The sequence below is a fragment of the Hemiscyllium ocellatum genome, chromosome 18 (genome assembly GCF_020745735.1).
Source record: "Hemiscyllium ocellatum isolate sHemOce1 chromosome 18, sHemOce1.pat.X.cur, whole genome shotgun sequence".
In the NCBI taxonomy this organism is placed as follows: domain Eukaryota; kingdom Metazoa; phylum Chordata; class Chondrichthyes; order Orectolobiformes; family Hemiscylliidae; genus Hemiscyllium; species Hemiscyllium ocellatum.
Window position 1 is genome coordinate 68,343,135 of NC_083418.1, and position 24,776 is coordinate 68,367,910.

General features: G+C 40.7%; 1 protein-coding gene across 1 annotated transcript in view; it reads right to left on the minus strand.

The window, feature by feature from the left end:
• The window catches only part of cstpp1 (centriolar satellite-associated tubulin polyglutamylase complex regulator 1), a 323,777-nt gene that overhangs the window by 156,387 nt on the left and 142,614 nt on the right, over positions 1-24,776 (minus strand). Inside the window, exon 3 of the mRNA XM_060838596.1 lies at positions 14,451-14,581. Within this exon, the coding sequence (XP_060694579.1) occupies positions 14,451-14,581 (131 nt within the window). The remainder of the gene's footprint in view (positions 1-14,450; positions 14,582-24,776) is intronic.

Genomic DNA, 24,776 nt, shown 5'->3' on the forward strand with positions numbered 1-24,776 from the left:
ATCCTTACTTGTTCTTGCCTACATTTAACTCAGGTCTATGCAATATGGTTGATTTTTAACTGCCCTCTAAAAAGTACTAAAGAGCCAATCAGTTCAAGAGCAACTAGGGATGAGCAACAAATGCTGCTCCTGCCAGCAACATGTCACACAGGAATAAAGGAAAAACAGTCATTCTGTACATAGGTTATCTTAAAATCTGTTATTGGAAAAATGTTAAGAGTTTAATGTAAAGGGGGCAGAGCATTTGGAAATGCATGATGATTAAGTCAGAATGGCTTCATAAAGGAGAACTCATACCTGACAAATTTACTAGAACCCGGCGAGGAGCTAACAAACAAGATAGATAAATAAGAAACAGTGAATATTTTTGGATTTTCAGAAAGCGTTTGATAAGGTATCACACATTAAGCTACGTAGTAAGATAAGATCCCATATTTTTGGAGGTGGTATAGAAAGAGGATTGGCTAACTAATAGATGACAGAGAAATGGGATAGGGGAACGTTTGGTAGTGTGCCACGGAGATCAACACTGGGGCCACAGTTATTTATAATATACAGTAATGATGAGCAAAGTGAATGTATTATAGCCAAGTTTATGATAATGCAAAGAATGGAAGGATGGCAAGTTGTAAAGATGATGCAAAGTGTCTGCAGAGGGCTGTAGACAGGTTAGGCCAGTGGGCAACAGCATTTCAGATAAAATATAAGGTGGGAAGCTATGAACTTTGGCAGGAAGAATAGAGGAGACGAATATTATATAAATAGTGAAAGACTGCAGAAAGCTATTGGACAGAGAGACTTAGGAGTCCTCATCTATAGATCACAAGCATCCCTGTTTAGCAGCTAATACAATAGGGAAGCTAAATGGATTGTTGGACTTTATTTCAAAGGATATGGAGTACAAAAGTAGGAAGGTGTTGCTAAAACTATAGAAGGCACCCATCAGACAACAGTTGGAATACTGTGAATAGTTTCGGCCACTTATCTAAGAAACGATATACTGGCATTGGAGGCAGTGCAGAGAAAGCTCACTAGACTAATACCAGGTATGGATGGTAAAATGAAACAAAGAACAGAGATCTGAAGCAAAAACAGAAGTGCTGGAGAAACCCAGCAGGACTGCCAGCATCTGAAGAGAGAGAAAGTCAGAGTTAACGTTTCAAATCTAGTAGTGCATGCTGTACACGGCCGACACACTCACTAGAGGCACTTCCCCACCTGCACCAAACATAAATTCACTTTCCTCTCATTCCAGAAGGAAAACAGCTCACTGTATGACCCAAAGAATCAAGATGCGTGGTAGGCTGCCTAACATTCAGTTCCTCACCCCTCATTAGGAGAATATCCTGGTTCTGACCATCCCGAGTGGCTAAATGACATTGTTCAAGTTCATTATTGGTATCAGAGGCTGCTCTCACTGTGATAGGATGCCCTGATCAAAGGCTATCTCATGTGACTTGACTGAGGAGTGCTGGGGTCAACCAGGAGCAGCTCCCTGGCTTTAGTTCTGCACCAAATGGCAAGGCAATACAACGGTACCATGAGTATGATACCTTTGGTTCAGGGGTATGGGTCAAAAAGACAAGGCAAGGCAGAGATGCTGTGAACATCGAGACTGGCTAAAAGTGAGGGGGACTAAGAGAGCAAGTGAACAGTCTGGAGATGCAGCTTGGTCCAGCCCATGAACTCTGTGTATGTCATAAGCTCTCCCAGCTGCAGCAGTACAATTATAATTACTGGAGTAGTCCGAGGTGCAGCATTGAAGTGCAGAAATGTATTGTCAGTGCTTAGTAGTTGGTGCTTGTCAGAGAACAATGTCAATGGAAATGGGATACATATGGCTGGTGCCCATGGTACATTCCCTGAGATTTCTGTGCCTGCTGTCCAATGTGGAGGTCCTTTGAAACAAGTGGCGAGCTGAAGTTGCCAAATACCCTTCTGATTTCCATGTTGAGAATTGTTCATTACTAGTTTGTTCACGGTGGGTGATAGGCTAGGAGACTCCATCTTATTGGGGCAAGATCCGCAGTTAATAAGGTCGTTAACAAGCAACAATCTCTCTTCATGGGCAACAAACCACTGCCTAACTTTGACACTCAGAACTTTGTTAAAAGATGCAGCTATTAATTCCCAATGTCAAGATGGCCCTCACTGGACTTCTTCTGTGATTAGGGTCATAGAGATGTAGAGCATGGAAACAGACCCTTCAGTCCAACCTGTCCTAGCCGACCAGACATCCCAACCCAATCTAGTCCCACCTGCCAGCATCTGGCCCATATCCCTCCAAACCCTTCCTATTCATATACCCATTCAAATGCCTCTTAAATGTTGCAATTGTACCAGCCTCCACCAGATCCTCTGGCAGCTCATTCCATACACATACCACCCTCTGCGTGAAAAAGTTGCCCCTTAGATCTCTTTTATATCTATCCCCTCTCATCCTAAACCTATGCCCTCTAGTTCTGGACTCCCCGACCCCAGTGAAAAGACTTTGTCTATTTATTCTATCCATGCCTCTTATAATTTTGTAAACCCCTATAAGATCACCCCTCAGCCTCCAACGCTCCAGAGAAAACAGCGCCAGCCTGTTCAGCCTCTCCCTGTAGCTCAGATCCTCCAACCTTGGCACCATCCTTGTAAATCTTTTTGAAACCCTTTCAAGTTCTACAACATCTTTCTGATAGGTAGGGGACCAGAACTGCAATATTCCAACAGTGGCGTAACCAATGTCGTGTACAGCCTCAACATGTCCTCCCAACTCCTGTAAACTTCTTAGTTTTATTATTTGAGGTAATGCAGTCAGAATACTTTTCACAACAGTTACTTGTCTGCACAGTTCCCTTTTGGATAAGTTATGCTCAAAAACATTGACAGGATCCCTGCTGGTGTTTTGCTAACACAATTAAGGCCTATTTAATGGACTTTGTCTTTGAATGAATTTTTTTTTTATTTTACATGCACATACATGAACTGTGGTGAGAAATTCAATACAATGCAATTTTGTTCTCACATATACTTGTAATAGGTAACTTAATTTTGCTATTAACAGCTACAGCCAAGTTTGCTCAGGCATGGTGATGTTATACAACTTGATCTTTCAACAGTGGAATGCCCAGATTTGGCACTAACACAAAATAATACGAATGTAAGTTTTTACCGGTCTTCCACCTGCAACACTGGGGATTTGTTGAGTCGTGATAGAGCAGGATTTACAACTGTGATTGCCACCCTTGTTGAAACTATTTTATTGCAATTTGGCAGAAGGGAAGGATTCTGCTCTGAGAAGTTACTTGTTACTGCCGAGGCTTGCTTTGCCAAGAAGCAGTAGTAGATTTATGTAATTCTTTACGTGCTGAAGAGCTTATTTGTGATATGTGTCGGAGAAAAGCCAGCAAGTGTTGTACGTAAAAGCCAGGTGTTTGCCCACTGGGAGGAACAGAAGATCACCCAGGATGATTCATTTATACGTTCAGTTTTTAAAGATCACCATCACAAATTAATTTTTCAGGTGGAAACCCTTTCCAATACCAGGGAAAGTCTATGCAAAGCAGGTGTATGAAAATGGCATTGCTGTGTGAACATGTTGAAAATGAAGGTGATTGTTTCTCTGGGCAGCCCACTGTACCCGTCACTGACAAGGGAGAAGAAACCTCTGTTGGAGGCATTCTTTCTTGTCAAAGATAGGATTGAATACTATGTCAATTTTCCTACAGCGCTGTCAGATTCCAGACTTCCACACAGCAGTTCTATAATGCAAAATTCTCAAATATGTTCAGTTTGCAGTTCAAAAAACTTTGGCTGTTTTGAAAGGGTGAATGAGTTTTTTTAATAAATTGCCAATTACGGCAAAAACTTAATACAATAATTATTGAGTAATCCAATTACTCTGAAATAACACATGTTCCAATCAATTTTCTTACCCCAAATTTCTGACTATCTATTGCAAGCTTAGTGGTTTGGCATCACCATAAAAGAAAAGCAAAACATGCAGTACGGCTTGGCTTTACATAACCATACATTGGAAAATTGTGCAATCATTACATCACATTCCTCTTTGTGTTAGAAACTGTAATATTTTTCTTTTATTGAGAAGACAAGTTGGTGCCAGAATGACACAGACGGTGTCCATGTAAAATACTTCTAAATGTCAGAGGTATTCAAATGTAAAACATCATCCAGGTGAGTATTCAAAATCACACAAGGCTTGAAAGTCAGACTTCGTAGGTATTTGACTACAAAATACTTTTAAAAAACACAGAATTTGCATATATTTTAATAGTATATATTTTCACATGATAGAATAAAAGAATCTAAAATTTCTGTTATAACACATGTATGCCTCTCTGCATTCCAAAGGCACTGTTCTCTCAGCAGAACCTTGGTTCACTCCTCATTCACCCACAAAGCTCGGCCTTTTCTGACAGCACCTTCCCATGATACATTAGGACATCCATTGTCCTTTCTTCCTTCTTCTCTCCAAAGTATCAAACACTTAGTCCAAATGAAACAGGAATTTACCGTCACTTCTTAATTCACATACTGCGTTCACTAATCTCCTCTAAATAGGGAACTGTAAAAAAAGGATGGAGTGACCACTTCACAGAATGTCTCTGTTTAGCCCACAAGAATGACCCCAGGTTTTCTATTGCTTGCCATTTTAATTCTCCACATGTTCCCAATCCAACCTTCCTGTCCTTGGCCTGCTAGAGTGTTCCAATGAAGCTCAATGAAAGCTTAATGAATAACAGCTTTGCTACCAATTCAGCAGCCTCTTGACTCAAACTTGAGTTCAACTTTGTTAGGCCTTAGCTTCTCTCTCCATCTTGATCTATACATTTTTTTTGATAGTTCAATCATATTTAGTTTCTTTTCTTGTCTCTTCATATTGTATTCAGTTGATAGTCAGCCACCAAGTACCCAGGTTCGATTTCCACCTCAGGCAACTGCCTGTGTGGAGTTTGCACATTCTCCCCATGTATGTATGGGTTTTTTTCGGGTGCTCCAGTTTCCTCCCACTAATCCAAAGATGTGCAGTCAGGTGAAGTGGCCATGCTAAATTGCCCATCGTGTTAAGTACATTAGTCAGGGGTAAATACAGGGTGGGGGAATGGTCTTGGTGGGTTACTCTTCAGAGGGCAGTGTGGACTTGTTGGGCCGAAGGGCCTGTTTCCATACTGTAGAGAATCTAATCTAATCATTCAAGCTAGAAAGGATATATCTTTAGTCTTTTCACTATAGGTTTTGTAATTTAACAATTCCTGCCCTCCATCCCATTACAGCCATTCTTCTTTGCTCTTCCCTCTCCTTCCCCCTCCAATGAGTTTTAAATCTCTAGATTTCCATCTTTCTGCAGTTTGGATGAGCGGTCATCAACCTGAAATTGTAAACTGTTTTTTTCTCCACAGATGCTGTCTGCCCTACTGAACATTTCCAGAATTCTTTAGTTTTTTTTCAGATTTTCAACATCTGTAGTCTATTGCTTTGAAAGAGAAAGACTGGCTACACTTAAACAAGTCTGGATCAAATGCATCCAAGGAGACTGAAGGGGCGAAGAGTGGAAATTATGAACATGATTTTCTGATCCTCCTTAGATAACGATGGTGCCAAAGGTCTGGGAATTGTAAACACTACATTCCGGTTCAAAAACATGTTAGGATAAACCAAATAACTACAGCCAGTCAGTTAACCTTAATTGTTAGAAATAACAATTAGGGACAAAGTCGACAGGCACTTGAACAAATGGAAATTTATTAAGCCAACACAGAATTGTTAAAGGCAAATCATGTTTAACTAACTTGTTGAAATTTTTGAGAATGTTGATAAGAGTGATGCTGATGATCTGATGTACGTTGACTTCGGTAAAGCCTTTGGTAAAGTGCCACATAACGGGTTGTTAACTGAGGCAGGATCCAAAGAATAAGAGGGATGGTGGCAGCAGGGACATGAAATCGGATGATGGGCACAAAACAGAGCACTGGCTTTATTTGGACTGGAGGAAAATATACTCTGACCTCACAGATCAGTGTGAGGACCACAGCTTTCTTGATCTATATGAATGACCAAGGATTTACTATGCAAAGCATAAATTCAAAATTTGTAGATATTGTACACAAATTTTGAAGTATTATGAACTATCAGGAGGATATAATGCATGAAGGATACAAACAAGCTGGTGGAATGGATGGGCTGGAGACTAGCAGAGAAATATGGAATGATGCATTTTGATAGGAAGAATGAAGAATAATGAGGGGAAACATTTTCATTTCACAAGATGCTGACATTGCAGGTTTAGCCAGCATCTGGTGAAGATGGTTGTGAGGTGCCTTTTTCAACTGCTGCAGTCCATTTTGTCTAAGTATAAAATTCTTAAAGTGCGAAAGCAGGTCATTTGACTCATTGACTCTGTATAAACCCTCAGAAGAACATCCTAACCCCCTACCTTATCCCCGTTACCCTGCATTTTCCACAGATAATCCACCTAGCCAGCACACCTGTGGATACTATGGGCAATTTAACATGGGTAATCCACCTAACCTGCACATCTTTGGACTGTGGGACGAAACCGAAGCACCTGGAGGAAACCCACACAGACATGGAGAGAATATGCAAACTCCATACAGACAGTTGCCCACGGGTGGAATTGAACTGAATCCCTGGCACTGTGAGACAGCAGTGCTAACCATTGTGCCACCCAATGTATGCCCATAGTGCTGTTTGGGAGGGAACTGACACAATGGCATTAAAGGGACAGCAATATAGATACAAGCCAGGATGGTGTGTGGAGGACAGAGGATGGTTACAGATTGGCAGCCCTTCTCCTCGTACAATACAGAATACGGGGAAAGTAGGAGCAAAGGAGTCTGGGGAGATGGGCAGGTTTAGAAAATGTTCAATAAGTTATAAAGTATCCTCAGTTTTAGAAATAGGAGCAAAAGCAATCAGGTTATGGTGAACTTTAATAAAATACTGGCTCAGCCTCAGGATAATTGTCCAGTTCTGGACATTGTTCTTTAAAAAGGGTATGAAGGTAGTGTTTTAGAGAGGGTGCAGAAAAGACTTACATGAAGGATTCCAGTTACATGGATAGATTAAAGAAGCTGGGGTTGTTGTCCTTGGAGATTGAGAAAGGATTTAACAGAGACATTGGAAATCATTAGCGGTCTGGACAGAATAGGTGCAGTGGAACTTACCATTTATGGAAGGTTCAGGGAACAGGAAACAAGTGATTGCTAACAAAAGCAATGTTGACATGAAGGAGGACTTTTTTTGCATAATGTGTGGTAGGATCTGGAATGGACTGCTTAGGAATTGCTGAGGTAGATTTAATCATGGCTTCAAAAGAGAGTTTCATAATTATCTGAAGTGAAAAGATTTTCAGGGTTATGAGAGAAAGGTGGCATAATATGGGTAGTGGACATGGGTGAGTTATTCTTGAGAAAGCTGGTTTGTTCACAATGAGCCAAATGGGATCTTTCTGTGCTGTATCCATTTTCTGACTCTATGCATATACTGTTTGTACAAGAAAATATTCAAAGACTTTTCTTCCACCAGCTTTTCAGGAAGAGAATTCCAAAAACAATGAAAAAACGTCACCTCATCTCCATTTTAAATGACTAACGACTGATTTTTAAACACCTCATCCAAGACCCTTCCATAACAGGAAACACCCACGTTTAAATAAAAACCAAAAGAAGTGTGGGAGCTGGAAATCAGAAACAAACACAGAAATTGCTTAAGAGGTTCAGCAAGTCCGGCAGCATCTGTGGTGAGAATTCAGCGTTAACCTTTCGGGTTCAGAGACTCTTCCTCAGTTCTGACCGATATGGACATTGTGAGTCCATTGGCCTGCTCTACTGTTCATGTTCTAAGTAACAATGTGGAAGCCAAGGACTGAAGGGGAAAACTGTGGACAGTAACCTCAAATGAAAGGGATGGGAACACGGAGAGGTTGAAAACTGATGCAGTTGACAGGGACAGCAAGACAAAACAGAATGTGAAAGAGGGGATTGCATGTATAGATCTTGACGATGTAGAAATAAAAAAAAAGACTGTCAACACATTCATAGTGTGCAGAGTAAGTTTTTGTTTGTCTGTGTCTGCAGCTGTACATGTTTGCCCTGTTAACAAGAGTTTGGGAGTTAATGAACATTGTACACCCTTGAGTTTAGAAGACAGAGAGGGGATCTGATTGAGACATATAAGATTATTAAAGGATTGGACACTCTGGAGGCAGAAAACATGTTTCCGCTGATGGGTGAGTGCCTAACCTGAAGACACAGCTTAAAAATACGGGGTAGACCATTTAGGACAGAGATGAGGAGAAACTTCTTCACCCAGAGAGTGGTGGCTGTGTGGAATGTTCTGCCCCAGAGGGCAGTGGAGGTCCAGTCTCTGGATTAATTTAAGAAAGAGTTAGATAGAGCTCTCAAGGATAGTGGAATCAAGGGTTATGGAGATAAGGCAGGAACAGGATACTGATTAAGGATGATTAACAATGATCATATTGAATGGTGGTACAGGCTCGAAGGGCAGAATGGCCTACTCCTGCACCTATTGTCTATTGTCCTGGAAATGCAGTTTTGACCCAATGCTAAACGATGCATTTCTGACCATTAAGGAAAAGGCATTTTTACAAAATCCCTAAAATATCTATTTTATAAGTCAAGCTTCCAAAAACAATAATAATATATTATAAAACATTATCATTTATTATTACACCAATTTTTCATTCATTTGTGGAATGTGTGCTCCCTTGTCAAACACATGGACATTTTCATGAACATAGAGTCATAGAGATGTACAGCATGGAAACAGACCCTTCGGTCCAACTCTTCTGGTCCATGCCGACCAGATATCCCAATCCAATCTAGTCCCACCTGTCAGTACCTGGTCCATATCCCTCCAAACCCTTCCTATTCATATATCCATCCAGATGCCTTTTAAATGTTGCAATCGTACCAGCCTCTACCACTTCCTCTGGCAGCTCATCCCATACACATACTACCCTCTGTGTGAAAATGTTGCTCCTTAGGTCTCTTTTACCCCTCTCACCCTAAACCTATGCCCTCTAGTTCTGGACTCCCCCAACACAGGGAAGAGACTTTGTCTATTTATCCTACCCATGCCCCTCATTTTATAAACCTCTATAAGGTCACCCCTCAGCCTCCAACGCTCCAGGGAAAACAGTCATAGCCTATTCAATCTTTCTCTGTAGCTCAAATCCTCCAACCCTGGCAACATCCTTGTAAATCTTTTCTGAACCCTTTCAAGTTTTGCAACATCCTTCCAATAGGAAGGAGATCAGAATTCCAACAGTGGCCTAACCAATGTCCTGTACAGCCGCAACATGACCTCCCAACCCCTGTACTCAATACTCTGACCAATCAAAGAAAGCATACCAAATGTCTTCTTCACTATCCTAGCGACCTGCGACTCTACTTTCAGTGAGCTATCAACCTGTAATCCAAGGTCTCTTTGTTCAGCAACACTCCCTAGGACCTTACCATTAAGTGTATAAGTTCTGCTAAGATTTGCTGTCCCAAACTGCAGCAGCAGCTCACATTTATCTAAATTAAACTCCATCTGCCACTTCTCAGCCCACTGACCCATTTGATCAACATCTCATTATAATCTGAGGTAACTTCTTCGCAGTCCACCACAGCTCCAATTTTGGTGTCATCTGCAAACTTACTAACTATACCTCTTATGCTCGCATCCAAATCATTTATATAAATGACAAAAAGCAGTGGACCCAGCACTGATCCTTGTGGCACTCCACTGGTCACAGGCCTCAATTCTGAAAACAACCCTCCACCACCACCCTCTGCCTTCTACCTTTGAGCCATTTCTGTATCCAAATGGCTAGTTCTCCCTGTATTCCATGAAATTGCCCAAGAGAAGAATGCACTCATATTGCCACACAGTCCACACACAAAGTGGTTCTAACTGTGAAACATAAGCAAAGGCATTCACATCAATCATAGATTCTGTGATCTCCATGTCAAAGTGCTGAGTGCAGACTGCAGTCACAAACATAAGGGCTGAAGGATGTCTGAAATCTGGTGCTAACCAGGATGTTTCTCAAAGATGAGCATAGCTTTGTTGCTATAACTTCGCCTTTGGGAAAAGTTGAACCTTTTTAGCAACAATATCCTTTACAGCCATCCAGCTCCAGTGAAATAACACTCTCATCTTCACTCATATAATTTTGTCAGTTGAGTCAGAAATGTAAGTATTTCCTTTCAGCGGCTTTCTGCACACTGACCAGATGTGATCATCTCCATTTCTGCCTAAAATACACAGACAGGCTAAAACATTAATGTTTTTATGACTTGGACTATGAGGCTGAAAAATAGGACATCTGCTGGTATGGATCTTTCACTCAGAATTGAACCTTTTTCTGGCCTCTGGTCTGCTGGCACTAAAAGCTCAGCATGATAAATACTTCAGTAATTATCTCACCAGGTAGTTTATCAAATCATTTAGCTTAAGCGATATGATTTCCTGGAAATGCAGTTTTGACCCAACACAAAAGGATGGGTTTCGGACCATTAAAAAAAGGCACTTCCAAAAATCTCTAAAACATCTATTGTTTAAGCCAAGCTCCCAAATAATAATAATATATTATAAAACATTATCATTCATTATTATACTAAAGCTTTTTTTCATTCATTTGTGAGATAGGGGTGTTGCTAGCTGGCCTATCCCTAGCTGTCCTTCAGAAGGTGCAGGAGAGCTACCTTCTTGAACTGCTGCAGTCCACCTGCTGTGGCTTGACCTACAAAGCCTTTGAAGAGGGAATTCCAGAATTTTGACCCAACGTCCCATGATGTGCCCTGATTTACTTTGCTCCACCTTTGCTAGCCATGCTATCCAGCCACTTAGGCCAAAAGCTTTCAAATTCCTTCTCTAAGTCTCTCCACCCACCACCTCCGATTCCTCCTTTGGATTCTTACTTTAGAATAACCTCTTTGACCAAGCTTTTGGTCAGACATCATAATATACTTGGAAATAATGAGGTGTCTACCAGGTGAAGCTAAAAAAAAGGTGTATTGCCATGCCAAACAGCAGGTGATGGACAGAGCTCAGTAATTCATAATCAGTGTATCAGATCTATGCTCTGCCTGTCCTGTCGTGAATGGTGGTGGACAATTAAACAATTCGCTGGAGGAACAGACTCCACAAACCTCCCTATCCTAAATAATGGGGGAGCCCAGCACACCATTGCAAAAGATAAGGCTGAAACATTCACAATAATGTTCACAATTCGTGTCGATTGTGATGATTCATCTCAGCCTCCTCCACAGGTCCCCAGCATCACAGATGTCAGTCTTCAGCCAATTCAATTCACACCACATGATGTCAAGAAACAGTTAGAGGGACTGGATGCTGCAAAGGTTATGGGCACTGACAACATTCCTGCAACAGAACTGAAGACTTGAGCTCCACCACGTGCCACAGCCTTCAACAAGTTATTCCAGTGCAATGAGAAGACTGCCAAATTAACCGGCGATATAGAGATTTGCCCAAGTGTGTCCTGTACACACAAAGTAGAACAAATCCAACTAGCCAATTAACAAATGGCCTATCAGTCTACGCTTGATCATTAATAAAGTGATGGAAGGGGTCATCAACAGCGCTATCAGACAGCACATACATATCGATAGCCTGTTGACTAACATACAGGTTTGATTCTGCTAAGGCTACTCAGCTCCTGACCTCAATATAGCCTTAGTTCTAACACTGCCAAAACTGCTGGATTCCAGAACTGTGGTGACAGTGATTGCCTTTGCTATCAATGCAACATTTGATTGACTGAGGCATCAAGGAGCTTGAGAAAAACAGAAGTCAAAGGGAATCAGGGAAAATGCTGCTTAAAGTTGTATCTGGTACATAGAAGGATGGTTGTGGTTGTTGGAGCTCAGCTCCAAGACATCCCTTCAGAAGTTACTCAGGGTCACACCCTTGGTTGAACTATTTTCAGTTGTTTCATCAATGACCTTCCCTCCATTATGAGATGAGAAAGAGGAATTTTCACTGATGATTGCATAACATTCAACACATTTGTATCTCCTCACATAATGAAGCAGTTCATGGCCAAATGCACCAAAACATTGACAATATAGAGTCTGACTGACAAATGGCGAGTAATATTCATGCCACACAAGTGCCAGGTAATGACCACCGCTAACAAGAAAGAATCAAATCATCATCCTTGACGTTCAATGGCATAACTATCACTGAATTCTTCGCACTATCAATTTCTTGGGGGTTACCATTGACCTACCGGCAGCATGGTGGCTCAGAGGTTTGCACTGCTGCCTCACAGTGCCACGAACCCGGGTTTGATTCCACCCTCGGGCATATGTGTTTGGAGTTTGCACATTCTCCCCATGTTTGTGTGGGTTTCCTCCATGTGCTCCAGTTTCCTCCCACAATCGAAAGATGTGCAGGTTAGGTGAATTGGCTATGCTAAATTTCCAATAGTATTCAGAGATGCATAGGTTAGGTGCATTAGTTAGGGATAAATACAGCATAACAGGGGAATCGGTCTAGGCGGGTTACTCTTCGGAGGGTTGGTGTGGACTTGGTGGGCTTAAGGGCCTGTTTCCACACTGTAAGGATTCTATGACTCTAACCCTGAATTGGATGAGCCAAACAGCTACAAGTAACTCATCTCTACACTTCCCAAAGATGGTCCACCAACTACAAAATGCAATTCAGGAATGTGATGGAATACACCCAAATACCTGGATAACTGTAGCTCTAACAACCTTTAAGAAGCTATTTACCATGCTGGAAAAAGCAGCCCATTTGATTGGAACCACTGCCACAAATATTCAGTTCCTCCCCACCACTGATTTTCAGTAGTAGCAGAGTGTGCCAATCATTTAATGCACTGCAAAAATTCATCATGGCTTCTTAGACAGCACCTTCCAAACCCACAGCCACTCCCGTCTGAAAGGACAAGGGCAGTAAGTACAAAGGAACACCACCGCCTACAACTTCTCCTCCAAGCTGCTCACCATTCTGACTTGGAAATAAAGTATCATATCTTCAGTGTCACTGGGTCAAAATCCTGGAATTCCCTCTCTAACATTATTGTGGGTGTACTTATACCAAATAGACTGCAGGTGATCAAGAATGCAGCTTACTTCCACCTTCTCAAGAGTAATTAGGGATGCACAATACATGGTGGCTCCGCCAGCGATTCTTACATCCCCTGAATGCCTAGAAATAAAAATCACTCAATGTGGCTCTCTGTGTCAAGTTTCTTTTGGCAGTCTCTCCCATGAAATGCCTGAGGAAATTTTACTGTGTAAAGGTTATATACAAATGCAACTTGATGTTGGAGGTAGTTTGGCAGAATAGCAAGACTGTGCGGGATTTATGCAGTTAATGGAACACACCTGATGCCAGTGCACATCACAGCACCACAATGCCTTGGGCCACTGCCAATCTGTCCTATCCTCCTACTCAGTGGAGTGAATCTAACTTCCTAAATTGAAGGAATGCACCCAGTAAAAATACATACTATGCATGCTATTAGTAGGGTTACAAGTATAGAAAATTAGGCAATCCCATCCTCCCCAAAATGCAGAAAGTATATTAGGTTCACACAAGAGCAAGAATTTTTAAAATAAGCAATGTTGATGCCAGTTTAATTTTAACATTTAGCCCCAGGAAGTATATTTTTATGAGCCTTTCCTGAAGCAGCCCTTTAGGTATTATATGAACTGAGCTATTTTAACCTCAAAAAGAACATAAAAGTGAGTGACACGGATAATAGGTTTGCTGGAGGATTTCAAATGTATTTTAAAAATACCATGTAGTTCTTGTTCTTGCAGCTGAGAAACGGTGATTACATTAGATACAAGGGCAGAAATAAATCCTGGTTTTTTTCAGACCACTTGTGGGCAAAAACAATTAAATAAGGAGAAAAACAATTTTATTTAAATTTAAATAGCAGTTTTGTAAAGCATTCATCTCTTCATTCCCAAGTTATGTGAGGCTGGATTTGCATGTTATTAACGTACTGCATTAACTAGTTACTTTACAACAGAAACTTGGTCAATTCTGAATAACTTGTAAACAAAATTTGCAAATTAGAAACTCAGGGATGCACAGGTTAGGTGCATTCGTCAGGGTAAACATAACATAACAGGGGAATCGGCCTAGGTGGGTTACTCTTCAGAGAGTTGGTGTGGATTTGGTGGGCCGAAGGTCCTGTTTCCACACTGTAGGAATTCTATGATTCTAACCCTGAATTGGATGAGCCAAACAGCTACAAGTAACTCATCTCTACACTTCCCAAAGATGGTCCATCAACTACAAAATGTAATTCAGGAATGTGATGGAATACTCCCAAATACCTGGATGACTAGTTTAATTTTGTATTTCATCTGGAACTGTCTCCAGCCTTCTTCAAAAAATCATCATGAAAGACCTACCTCCATTCTTGCCTATTTGCCGAAAGCACCGCCAGAACATTTGAATAAATGAAGCCCTATTGTAAGGGGTAGCTTTGATGAAGGCGAATTCGCGAAACAAAATGTGACTTCCAAGTTGAACACTATTAAAACTAAACAGAAAAGAAATGGCATTAATTATAGCTCATACTCACAATCAACTAAACCATTTCACTCATGAATGAAATTGAATGTGATCTCAGTGAATTGAACATAGGAGGCATGATCGCAACACTGCACAGGATTTAGTGTCACATATATGTAATTAAGTTTTATATTATAACAATTTAACGTGATCGTCATCATAATTATACAACAATAGGTTTCGCTTCCCCTTTGGTATATTGTTTTAGGAATCTCGTGACAGAAGGAACATAGAGATGTGGCGAGTCATCAGCAGGATAAGAACATACGAACATATGAATTGGGAGCATGATAAGAATATACAAAAGTATGAATTGGGAGCATGAGAAGGCTATTCATCCTTCCAACTTGCTCTGCCATTCAATCAGATTATCGCTGATCTCATGGGCCTTCAGTTCCACTCCCACCTACCCCTGATAACCATTGGCTGTCTTGTTAGTCAAGAATAATCTACTCTTGCCTTAAAAATATTCAATGATCCTTCTTCCATTGCCATATGAAGAGAGTTCCAAAGACTGATGATCCAAGAATGAGACATCATAGCTGTGCAGACTCATAAAAATGACTTTATTCACTAGTAAGAGAAAGTTAAGGAGAGATCTCATAATAGAGTCATAGAGATGTAAAGCACGGAAACAGACCCTTCGGTCCAACCCGTCCATGTCAACCAGATATCCCAATGCAATCTAGTCCCACCTGCCAGCGCCCAGCCCATATCCCTTCAAACCCTTCCTATTCATATACCCATCCAAATGCCTCTCAAATGTTGCAACTGGACCAGCCTCCACCACATCCTCTGGCAGCTCATTCCATACACGTACCACCCTCTGCGTGAAAAAGTTGCCCCTTAGGTCTCTTTTATATCTTTTCCCTCTCACCCTAAACCTATGCCCACTAGTTCTGGACTCCCTGACCCCAGGGAAAAGACGTGGTCTATTTATCCTATCTATGCCCCTCATAATTTTGTAAACCTCTATCATGTCATCCCTCAGCCTCCGATGCTCCATGGAAAACAGCCCCAGCCTGTGCAGCCTCTCCCTGTAGCTCAGATCCTCCAACCCTGGCAACATCCTTTTAATTTTTTTCTGAACCCTGTCAAGTTTCACAACATCTTTCCAATAGGAAGGAGACCAGAATTGCACACAATATTCCAACAGTGGCCTAACCAATGTCCTGTACAGCCGCAACATGACCTCCCAACTCCTGTACTCAATACTCTGACCAATAAAGGAAAGCATACCAAACACCGCCTTCGCTATCCTATCTACCTGCGACTCCACTTTCAAGGAGCTATGAACCTGCACTCCAAGGTCTCTTTGTTCAGCAACACTCCATAGGACCATACCATTACGTGTATAAGTCCTGCTAAGATTTGCTTTCCCAAAATGCATCACCTCGCATTTATCTGAATTAAACTCCATCTGCCACTTCTCGGCCCATTGGCCTATCTGGTCCAGATCGTGTTGTAATCTGAGGTACCCCTTTTCGCTGTCCACTACATCTCCAATTTTGGTGTCATCTGCAAACTTCCTAACTGTACCTCTTATGCTTGCATCCAAATCATTTATGTAAATGACAAAAAGTAGAGGGCCCAGCACCGATCCTTGTGGCACTCCACTGGTCACAGGCCTCCAGTCTGAAAAACAACCCTCCACCACCACCCTCTGTCTTCTACCTTTCAGCCAGTTCTGTATCCAAATGGCTAGTTCTTCCTGTATTCCGTGAGATCTAACCTTGCTAATCAGCCTCCCATGGGGAACCTTGTCGAACACCTTACTGAAGTCCATATAGGTCACATCTACTGCTCTGCCCTCATCAATCTTCTTTGTTACTTCTTCAAAAAACTCAATCAAGTTTGTGAGACATGATTCCCCACGCACAAAGCCATGCTGACTATCCCAAATCAGTCCTTGCCTTTCCAAATACATGTACATCCTGTCCCTCAGGATTCCCTCCAACAACTTGTCCATCACTGAGGTCAGGCTCACCAGTCTATAGTTCCCTGGCTTGTCTTTACTGCCCTTCTTAAACAGTGGCACCGCGTCTGTTCCGGCATCTGACCTGTGACTATCGATGACAAAGTATAACATTGGAAATGCCTACAAAAGCAAAATACTGAGAAATGCTAGAAGTCTGAAATGCAAACAGAAAATGTTGGAAATAGTCAGCATCTGTGGACAGAGAAACAGTTCAAATGAGAAAGCAATCAACATGAATATTATCTCTCTCTCTCTGTGCAGATGCTGCCAGACATGTTGAGATTGTTTACTCTGTTTGACAAATTGGCATAGGAGGCTTAGAATCAGGATAAATGCTCAAACAATAAAGGAGATGATTTGAAGAAAAATGTTCCACAATTATTTGAACATTGAATGCTTTATCATGATGACATAGGGACTATACTGTATACACATTAAAAAGAAATTGAGTATTTGATATTAACAGAACACAAAAATATGAAAGGACAGACAGATGGGATTATGTAGGGACGAAAACAGGGCACTTAGAAAGTTGGAACAATCTCATTAGGTATGGCAACATCTGAGGAGAGAGAAACAGATTTGACATTTTTATTCTGGTAGGAGTCTCACATAAGAACATGGAACATGAAACATAAGAGCAGGAGTAGGCAATTCAGCCCTTTGAGTTCATTTTGCCCTTCAATGAGATCATGATTGATCTTCTACAGAACATCACCTTCCTGCACTATCCTTTAATATTTTTCTAATGTGTAGAAGCCATCTTCTGATGATTCTTCTTCAGTTCTGAAATTTCTGAGAACAGAAAATGGGTACTACTAGTTGGGAAATTCAATTACTTTCACATTACCTGAGATGAATTCATTATTTAAAAGATGTAGAGAACATAAAATTCAGAAAATACATTCAGAGAACTTTCTTCAGCCATCACATTAAGCCCAAAGAGATCAGGCTGTTGAGAAGATACATTCAGGAAATGAAGTTAGGCAGATGGAAGGGGTAACAGTGATGCAGCATTTAAATGGCTATGGTCATGATTCAGTTAGATTTTGAGTGGCAATGGGAAAGAATAAAGGCAAACCAAGAATAAACATTTTAAACTGGAAAAAGGCAAACTTTACTAAATTGAGATATAATTTGGAAGTATTAAATAAATTTTGCAGTTCATTCTAATTCAAATGTAACTTGGATTGGAAACAGCTACTTGAAGATAAATCAGTGTCAGAGCAGTGCAAAACATTCAAGGAGGAGATAAATAGGATTCAGACCAAATACCTCTTTTTATGAGAATGTGAGTCTTGAAATATTAGACCACTTTTTTTACATCCATTGTGAACAGTCTTCTTTCGGTGGTGTAATTATTTTCCATGCTTCAGTTTGAACCATGTTTGATGCAAAAGTAAACAAATTATCCCCTGACAAACTAATCTTTAAAAGCATATGTTGTCACAGCAAATTTTGCAATCAAAACATGATTTAGTTAGATTTGATTTAATATGTATGCGTGAAGGACTGACAGTGATGACTCTCAATGAAAATAACTGGATAATGAGAACAGATGCTATCCAGACAAAATTCCAGAAAATGGAGACAGAAACTCAAATGCCTCAGTTTATAAAGAAGATGCAAACAGGAAGCAGAATTTCATTGACTATTGGTGAGTGGGTGAAATGATCCTGAAATATGAGACTGATGTGATAAAACTACAAGGATAAGCCCAGGATAAGGCCACACTGAGGTAAAAACTAATGGAGTGAAAACTCACCAGAATTCATCTTTGTGGGATCATACAGGATCTAATACACAAAGACATTTCATTGATGGGGCTATTACATTGTAAATGAATAAACATGAAGTTCAAAGTCCTTTTTCATCCAGCTTTATGATGATTTATTAAGAATAGTTAAACTTTGTAGTTTAACTTCAGTTCGCACAATTTCATATTGCAGACGGATTGAAAGGGGAAACAGAACCCATATCTGATATGTCCTTACTCTTCTCATTTTTATTACAAGAACCTTTTAATTCTTTGGTAAATCTTCTTAGAGCTGAATCTTATGATATCTTTGCTAAGTGTCAATTTGTCGCATTTCATTGAAGGTTTCTTTCTATGTCACCTAGCAAGATTTCTCACCATATCATCTCAAACTCGCCTCATTAACCACCACCCACACCCCTACAGTATCCTTCTAGGCCGATTCTACCACTTGCCACAGCCGTAAGAATTCACCGTTCACTGGATTCCCTGGAATGGACAGCCTGCAGTTGCACACCCACATGAGTCTGGGCATTTCTATGCATTTCCTGACATTTAAAAGAAGTTTGTACCCTGCTTTACAGACAGGGGCCTGGATGCTGTGGTCGATGGGAGGTGGGAGGTCCTCCTCTCCCTAGACCAGCAAAAGCAGCCATGGCATCAGATTCTGCCAGCTTAGGCCGAGATTGCCACCTGCATGAGGGAAGTCTCAAATTTTTGGACCTACTGCCAAGGTCAGTGCAATCACTTTCTCTCTCCTCCTTCACATTCTCCCACTTCTATTCCTGCTACTGACCCATTCTCCCACCAGTGCTAATGCTCTGCCACTGTCACTGTCCCGTGCAACATCTTCCATCAATCTCTCCTCCACACTTCCTACACAATGAACCCTCCGTTCTCATGAGAACTCTTCTCATCCACCCGTGGCATCTCACCATCTGCACCAGCACTAACAGCTGTGCCACCCATTTCCCTATCACTCAATCCCACCCTTTATCTCATTCCAGAAGAAGACAATTCAGGGAGAAGTGATGGCCTAGTGGTCTTATAGCAAGACTGTTAATCCAGAGATCCAGATAATGTTCTGGGGACATGTATTCGAATTCTGCTCTGGCAGATGGTGGAATTTGAATTCAATAAATATCTAGAATTAAGAATCTAGTAATGACCATGAATCCATTGTTGACTGTCGGAAAACCCATCTGGTTCACTCATGTCCTCTAGGGTACGAAACTGCCATCCTTACCTCCTCTGGCCTACATGTGACTCCAGACCCATAGCAATGTGGTTCACTTTTAACTGCCTTGTGGACAATTAGGGATGGGCAATAAATGCTGGCCGAGCCAGCAACACCCTCGTCCTGTGAATGAATAAAGAAAAAAAACAATAGGGCAAAAGTGGTCCGGTCAGGTGGTGGGCATTCTCAAAATTACGCTCCTCCCCTTCGATGAGGAAAGAAGCCAGGCATTCACAGAAAAGTATGGGGACCTCTCCCGAAGGGGTGTCAAGACATCTAAGCTGTCTGACAACCGAGTAAGTACCTTTCTTCATTCCACTGCAACTATCATATTAATCCCACTATCATAATCACACACAAACTATAACCATTGATCACTCTTTTATGTCTTGCTGATGCAACTGCAATGTTCACTGCCAAGCTGGCGTTTCCACAAGAAAGGCCCTCCAAACCTCACAGCAGGTAAGTTCAGAGGCCTCAGGGTAGACATTAGCAAGGCTGCTTCCTTCATGCATACCCCAACCCATTCCCAACTCCAACTCCCACCATCTCATACCTCAACAGGACATCTAACTAGGTTACAGTTGGGAACACAAGCTGGTGAGCACAGCACTCCCACATTTCTGCAATATTTCCTTAGATAAGGGACCTAAAACTATTCACAGTATTCCATCTGTGTTCTGATTAGTGCATTGCATAGTTTTAGAAAAACCTCTCTACATTTACATTCAATTCCCTTTGAAATAAGAGCCAACATTGCATTTGCCTAAACTTATATTCTAGCTTTTTGTGATTCATCGTTGAAGACCCCCGAATCCCTCTGTGTTCTAGCTTTCTGCAGTCTTTCTCCATTTAAATAATACTCAACACCCATATTCTTCCTGCCAAATACATAACCTCACATTTCCACAGCTTATATTCCATCAGCCACTCAATCTTTGTTCTATAGCATTGAGTAAAATGCAAATTTATTTTAAATATTAAACTTATATGAACCACAATCAAAGTGAGGGTGTGGTCTCCGGATCTGCATTGAAAATCAGTAGAAGCTCTACTTTATCTAATTTGAGGAGTCGCCATCAATTTTGAAGTATATTATTATCTGTAAAATACTGCAGCAGCCATAAAAACTGGCTTATAAATCATATCAGCTATTAAAAAAGTCTCACCCACATCCGTTAAGTGAACAACAGGGGATTGTTCACATTTGGCAGACATCAACCTCCAAGTTTATAAGTCATAAAGGTCTTTTATGTTCATATGAGAGATTTTCGAGTAATTGTTTAAGTTGTTTCTCCTGAGATTGCAAAACAGATGTTCTGAAGTTGCCAAATATTGTTGAGATAAAAATTAACCTTGATTTGTGGCCATCGGGGAATTAACTATCCATTCCAAATTGCACTTGCCCATAGACCTCCCAATGGGCTTTTGCATGATAACATGATGTAATTAGAAATTGACAACAACTCAATGCCCTCTACAGGAGATCTGTGATCGATGAGAACACAGCAAACAGCAATATCACCTAAATCACTCATTTTGAAGAATTCTTCACGAGCAGTGCAGAGTGAACCATGTACATATGATAAAATAAAGTGAAGGAAAGAAAGACAGAGAATTCACAAAGCAAGAAAATATATGGTTTTATATCTCCAACTATAATTAAAATCTGAAGGAATGAGAATTCCAACTCACAAAATAGTTTTCACTCTGGGAGAGGCTATTTGCAAAAGATACGTTTATAACACTATTCAATATCCATCTACACTTGAATGGACAAACTTTAACTTCTAGCAAGAATTATGAAGACCTAGGGGATGAGTACGTGCATTTTATGTGTCCCACTGTAGAATTGTTCAGTGAAATGCTGTTGCAGCAATGTTTCTGAGCAGTACAACTCAGGCAGCAACCTCTCAGTTTCCAGTATTCAGGCTGTGCACATGCTGTCACCATAAGCTGTTGTCCAAACTACTCTTTAATCATGGTGCCTGAAATAACTGCACAGAGACCAGTATCCCATCACCAAGTGACCCTTTATTTAGATGTGCACGGTATGCTGGTTATGACCAGTCAACTTGGAGTCAGTCCCTGAAGTCAGAAGACTCTCTGAACCTCCTGTTTATTTTTTTCTTTCTTTTTTTAGCAAAATCTCTGACACTCCAGTTTTTTTAAAATCTCTGACACACCTGTTTGTTTGTTTTTTTACCCTCACACTACCACCTAACCGCGGTAGTGCTTATATTTTCCCCCAGCACCCATGTTGTGTGTGTGCAGGTGTGAGACACAGTGAAAGACACAAGGTGCACAAATCTTTATTCAAATTCATCTCCTGTTTATATGTGTCAGCTAGGGCTCCCTGATTTGCCCAGGTTAATGATCCCAATCAAAGATCTCACAGTCAATAGGATCCACTTGGCTCCAATCACTACAGTGTCCTAATGTCATTTTTATCATAAAATCTGGGTTCTTATGGTAAGCTTTGCTCAAATTGGTTAATAAGTGGGTTACAGCCAAGGTTGGTTTAAAACCTTACTGCTGATCAATTAATTATCTCTTGGACTTTAAGTTGAAGAAAATACCATACTTAATGGCTTAATCAACAGGGCATTTTTACTCCAAAGATGTAAATTCTAGTTAACTAGAATTTATCCCAATTTCCTCACTAACCTTTACCCACACAGTGCACAATGTGGAAAGATGCGCTTTACAGGAACATGTAAACATGAACAACAGACCAAGAAATTTTGTAAATCTGAAAGCTTGAAAGACTTGATGAATTAAGAGAGCAAATTATTTGGTTGAAAATTACAGATATTTTTGTGTGGTTTATTTTTCAACTAAGGAGTGGCAGATGGAGTTTAGATCAATGTGAGGTGTTGCATTTTGGTAAGGCAAATCAAGGCAGGACTTGTACACTTAATGGTAAAGTTCGAGGAAGTGTTGCTGACAAAGCAACCTTGGAGTGCAGGTTCACAGGTCTTTGAAAGTGGAGTCACAGGTAGATAGGATAATGAAGAAGGTGTTTGGTTTGCTTTCTTTATTAGTCAGTGCACTGAGTATAGGAGTTGGGAGGTAATGTTGCAACTGTACAGGACATTGGTTAGACCCCCACTTTAGAATACTACATTCAATTCTAGTCTCCCTGCAATAGGAAGGATGTTGTGAAACTTGAAAGGGTTCAGAAAAGACTTATAAGGACGTTGCCGGGGTTAGAGGGTTTGAGCTATAGGGAGAGGCTGAATAGACTTGGGTTATTTTCCCTGGAGGGTCGCAGGCTGAGGGAGGACTTTATAGAGGTTTATAAAATCATGAAGAGTATGGATAGGGTGAATATCCAAGGTTTTTCCCCATGGTAGGGGAGTCCAAAACTCGAGGCTGCAGGTTTAAAGTGAGAGGGGAAAGGTTTAACAGAAAGCCAAGGAGTAATGTTTTTAGGAAGAGGGTGGTATATTTATGGAATGTATGGAAGAGGTGGTGGAGGCTGGTACAATGACATTTAAGAGGCATCTGGAGTGGTACATGAATAGGCAAGGTTTAGAGGGAAATGGGCAAAATGCTGGCAACGGGACTAGATTGATTCAGGATATCTGGTCGGTGTGGACAAATTGGACTGAAGGGTCTTTTACCATGCTGTACAACTCGATGATTAAATTGTGAATACTAAATTAGTAACCACTGTGGCAAAAACTAAAGTAATGTGACAAAGAACAAAATAACTATTATTCATGAGAATAATTAGTAAACTGGTGGCAATCTTGCAGGTTTTCATCGAAGAGCATTACTAAGCAGAGTTGAAATGCTTCCATGAAATCTTCTAAGGTTGGGCAAAATTATTAACGGTGTAAAAGAAACAGCTGTTTGTTTCCCTTGACCATACCGCATAAAATGAAGATATTTATAGATTGTAGTAGCACAGCAATGAGGCAGGCATCTTATTTAGGACTGATTTAATGCTATTAAGATATCATGTCTTGCACTGTTAAGAAAAACCATAAATTCAGAGTGGAGCAGAAGATGTTTATGTGAATCTTGACACTGGTTGCAGAATGCCTAGAAAAACAGACAAAATACTCTGTAATAAAGAGACAAAATCCTTGCTGGAAATACAAAGTGGATCAGGCAGCATTTATGGCAAAATACAACAGATAAACATCTTAAATCTCTAAGTGGAATTGAAAAAAAATCAGAGATTGAACAGGATTAAAGCAAGTACTTCCTGCTTTGTGACAAGGACACCAGACCTGGCAATTACCATATCCAAAGGAGAATCCAGCTGTTGCTTCTTAATTTCCAATGGCATTACCAATATTGAATTATCCACCATTAATATCCTGGGAGTTACCGCTGACCAGAAACCAAAGCAGAACAGCCATATAAATTCTGTGCTACAAATCCAGATCAGAGGCTAGAAATGGATCCAAAGAAAGGGAATTCATGGAATGCTTACAGGATGGCTTTTTGGAACAGCTTGTCATGGAGCCCACAAGGGAGCAGGCTATTCTGGACCTAGTGCTTTGCAATGAACCAGACTCTATAAAAGATCTTAAAGTAAGGGAACGCTTAGGAAGTAGCAATCATAATATGGTAGAGTTCAGTCTGGAGTTTGAAAGAGAGAAGGCAAAATCGGATGTAATGGTGTTACAGTTAAATAAAGGTAAGTATGAGGGCATGAGAGAGGAACTGACAAAAATAGACTGGAAGCAGAGGCTAACCGGGAAGACATTAGAGCAAAAATGGCAGGAGTTTGTGGGTATAATTGAGGACACTGTACAGAGGTTCATCCCCAAGAAAAGAAAGATTATCCAGGGAGGGATTAGACAACCATGGCTGACAAAGGAAGTCAGGAAATGTATTAAAGAAAAAGAGAGATCCTATAAAGTGGCTATGAACAGTGGGAAATCAGAAGATTGAGAAGGATACAAAAGCAAACAGAGGATAACAAAGAGTGTAATAAGAAATGAGAGGATCAAATATGAAGGCATCTTATTTAGGACTAGCCAGTAATATTAGAAATGATAGTAAAAGTTTCTTGCAGTACATAAGAAACAAACGACAGGCAAAAGTAGACATTAGGCCACTTCTAACTGATGCAGGAAGCCTAGTGATGGGAGATAAGGAAACAGCAGGAGAACTTAACAAGTACTTTGCATCAGTTTTCACAGTGGAAGACATGAGTAATATCCCAACAATTA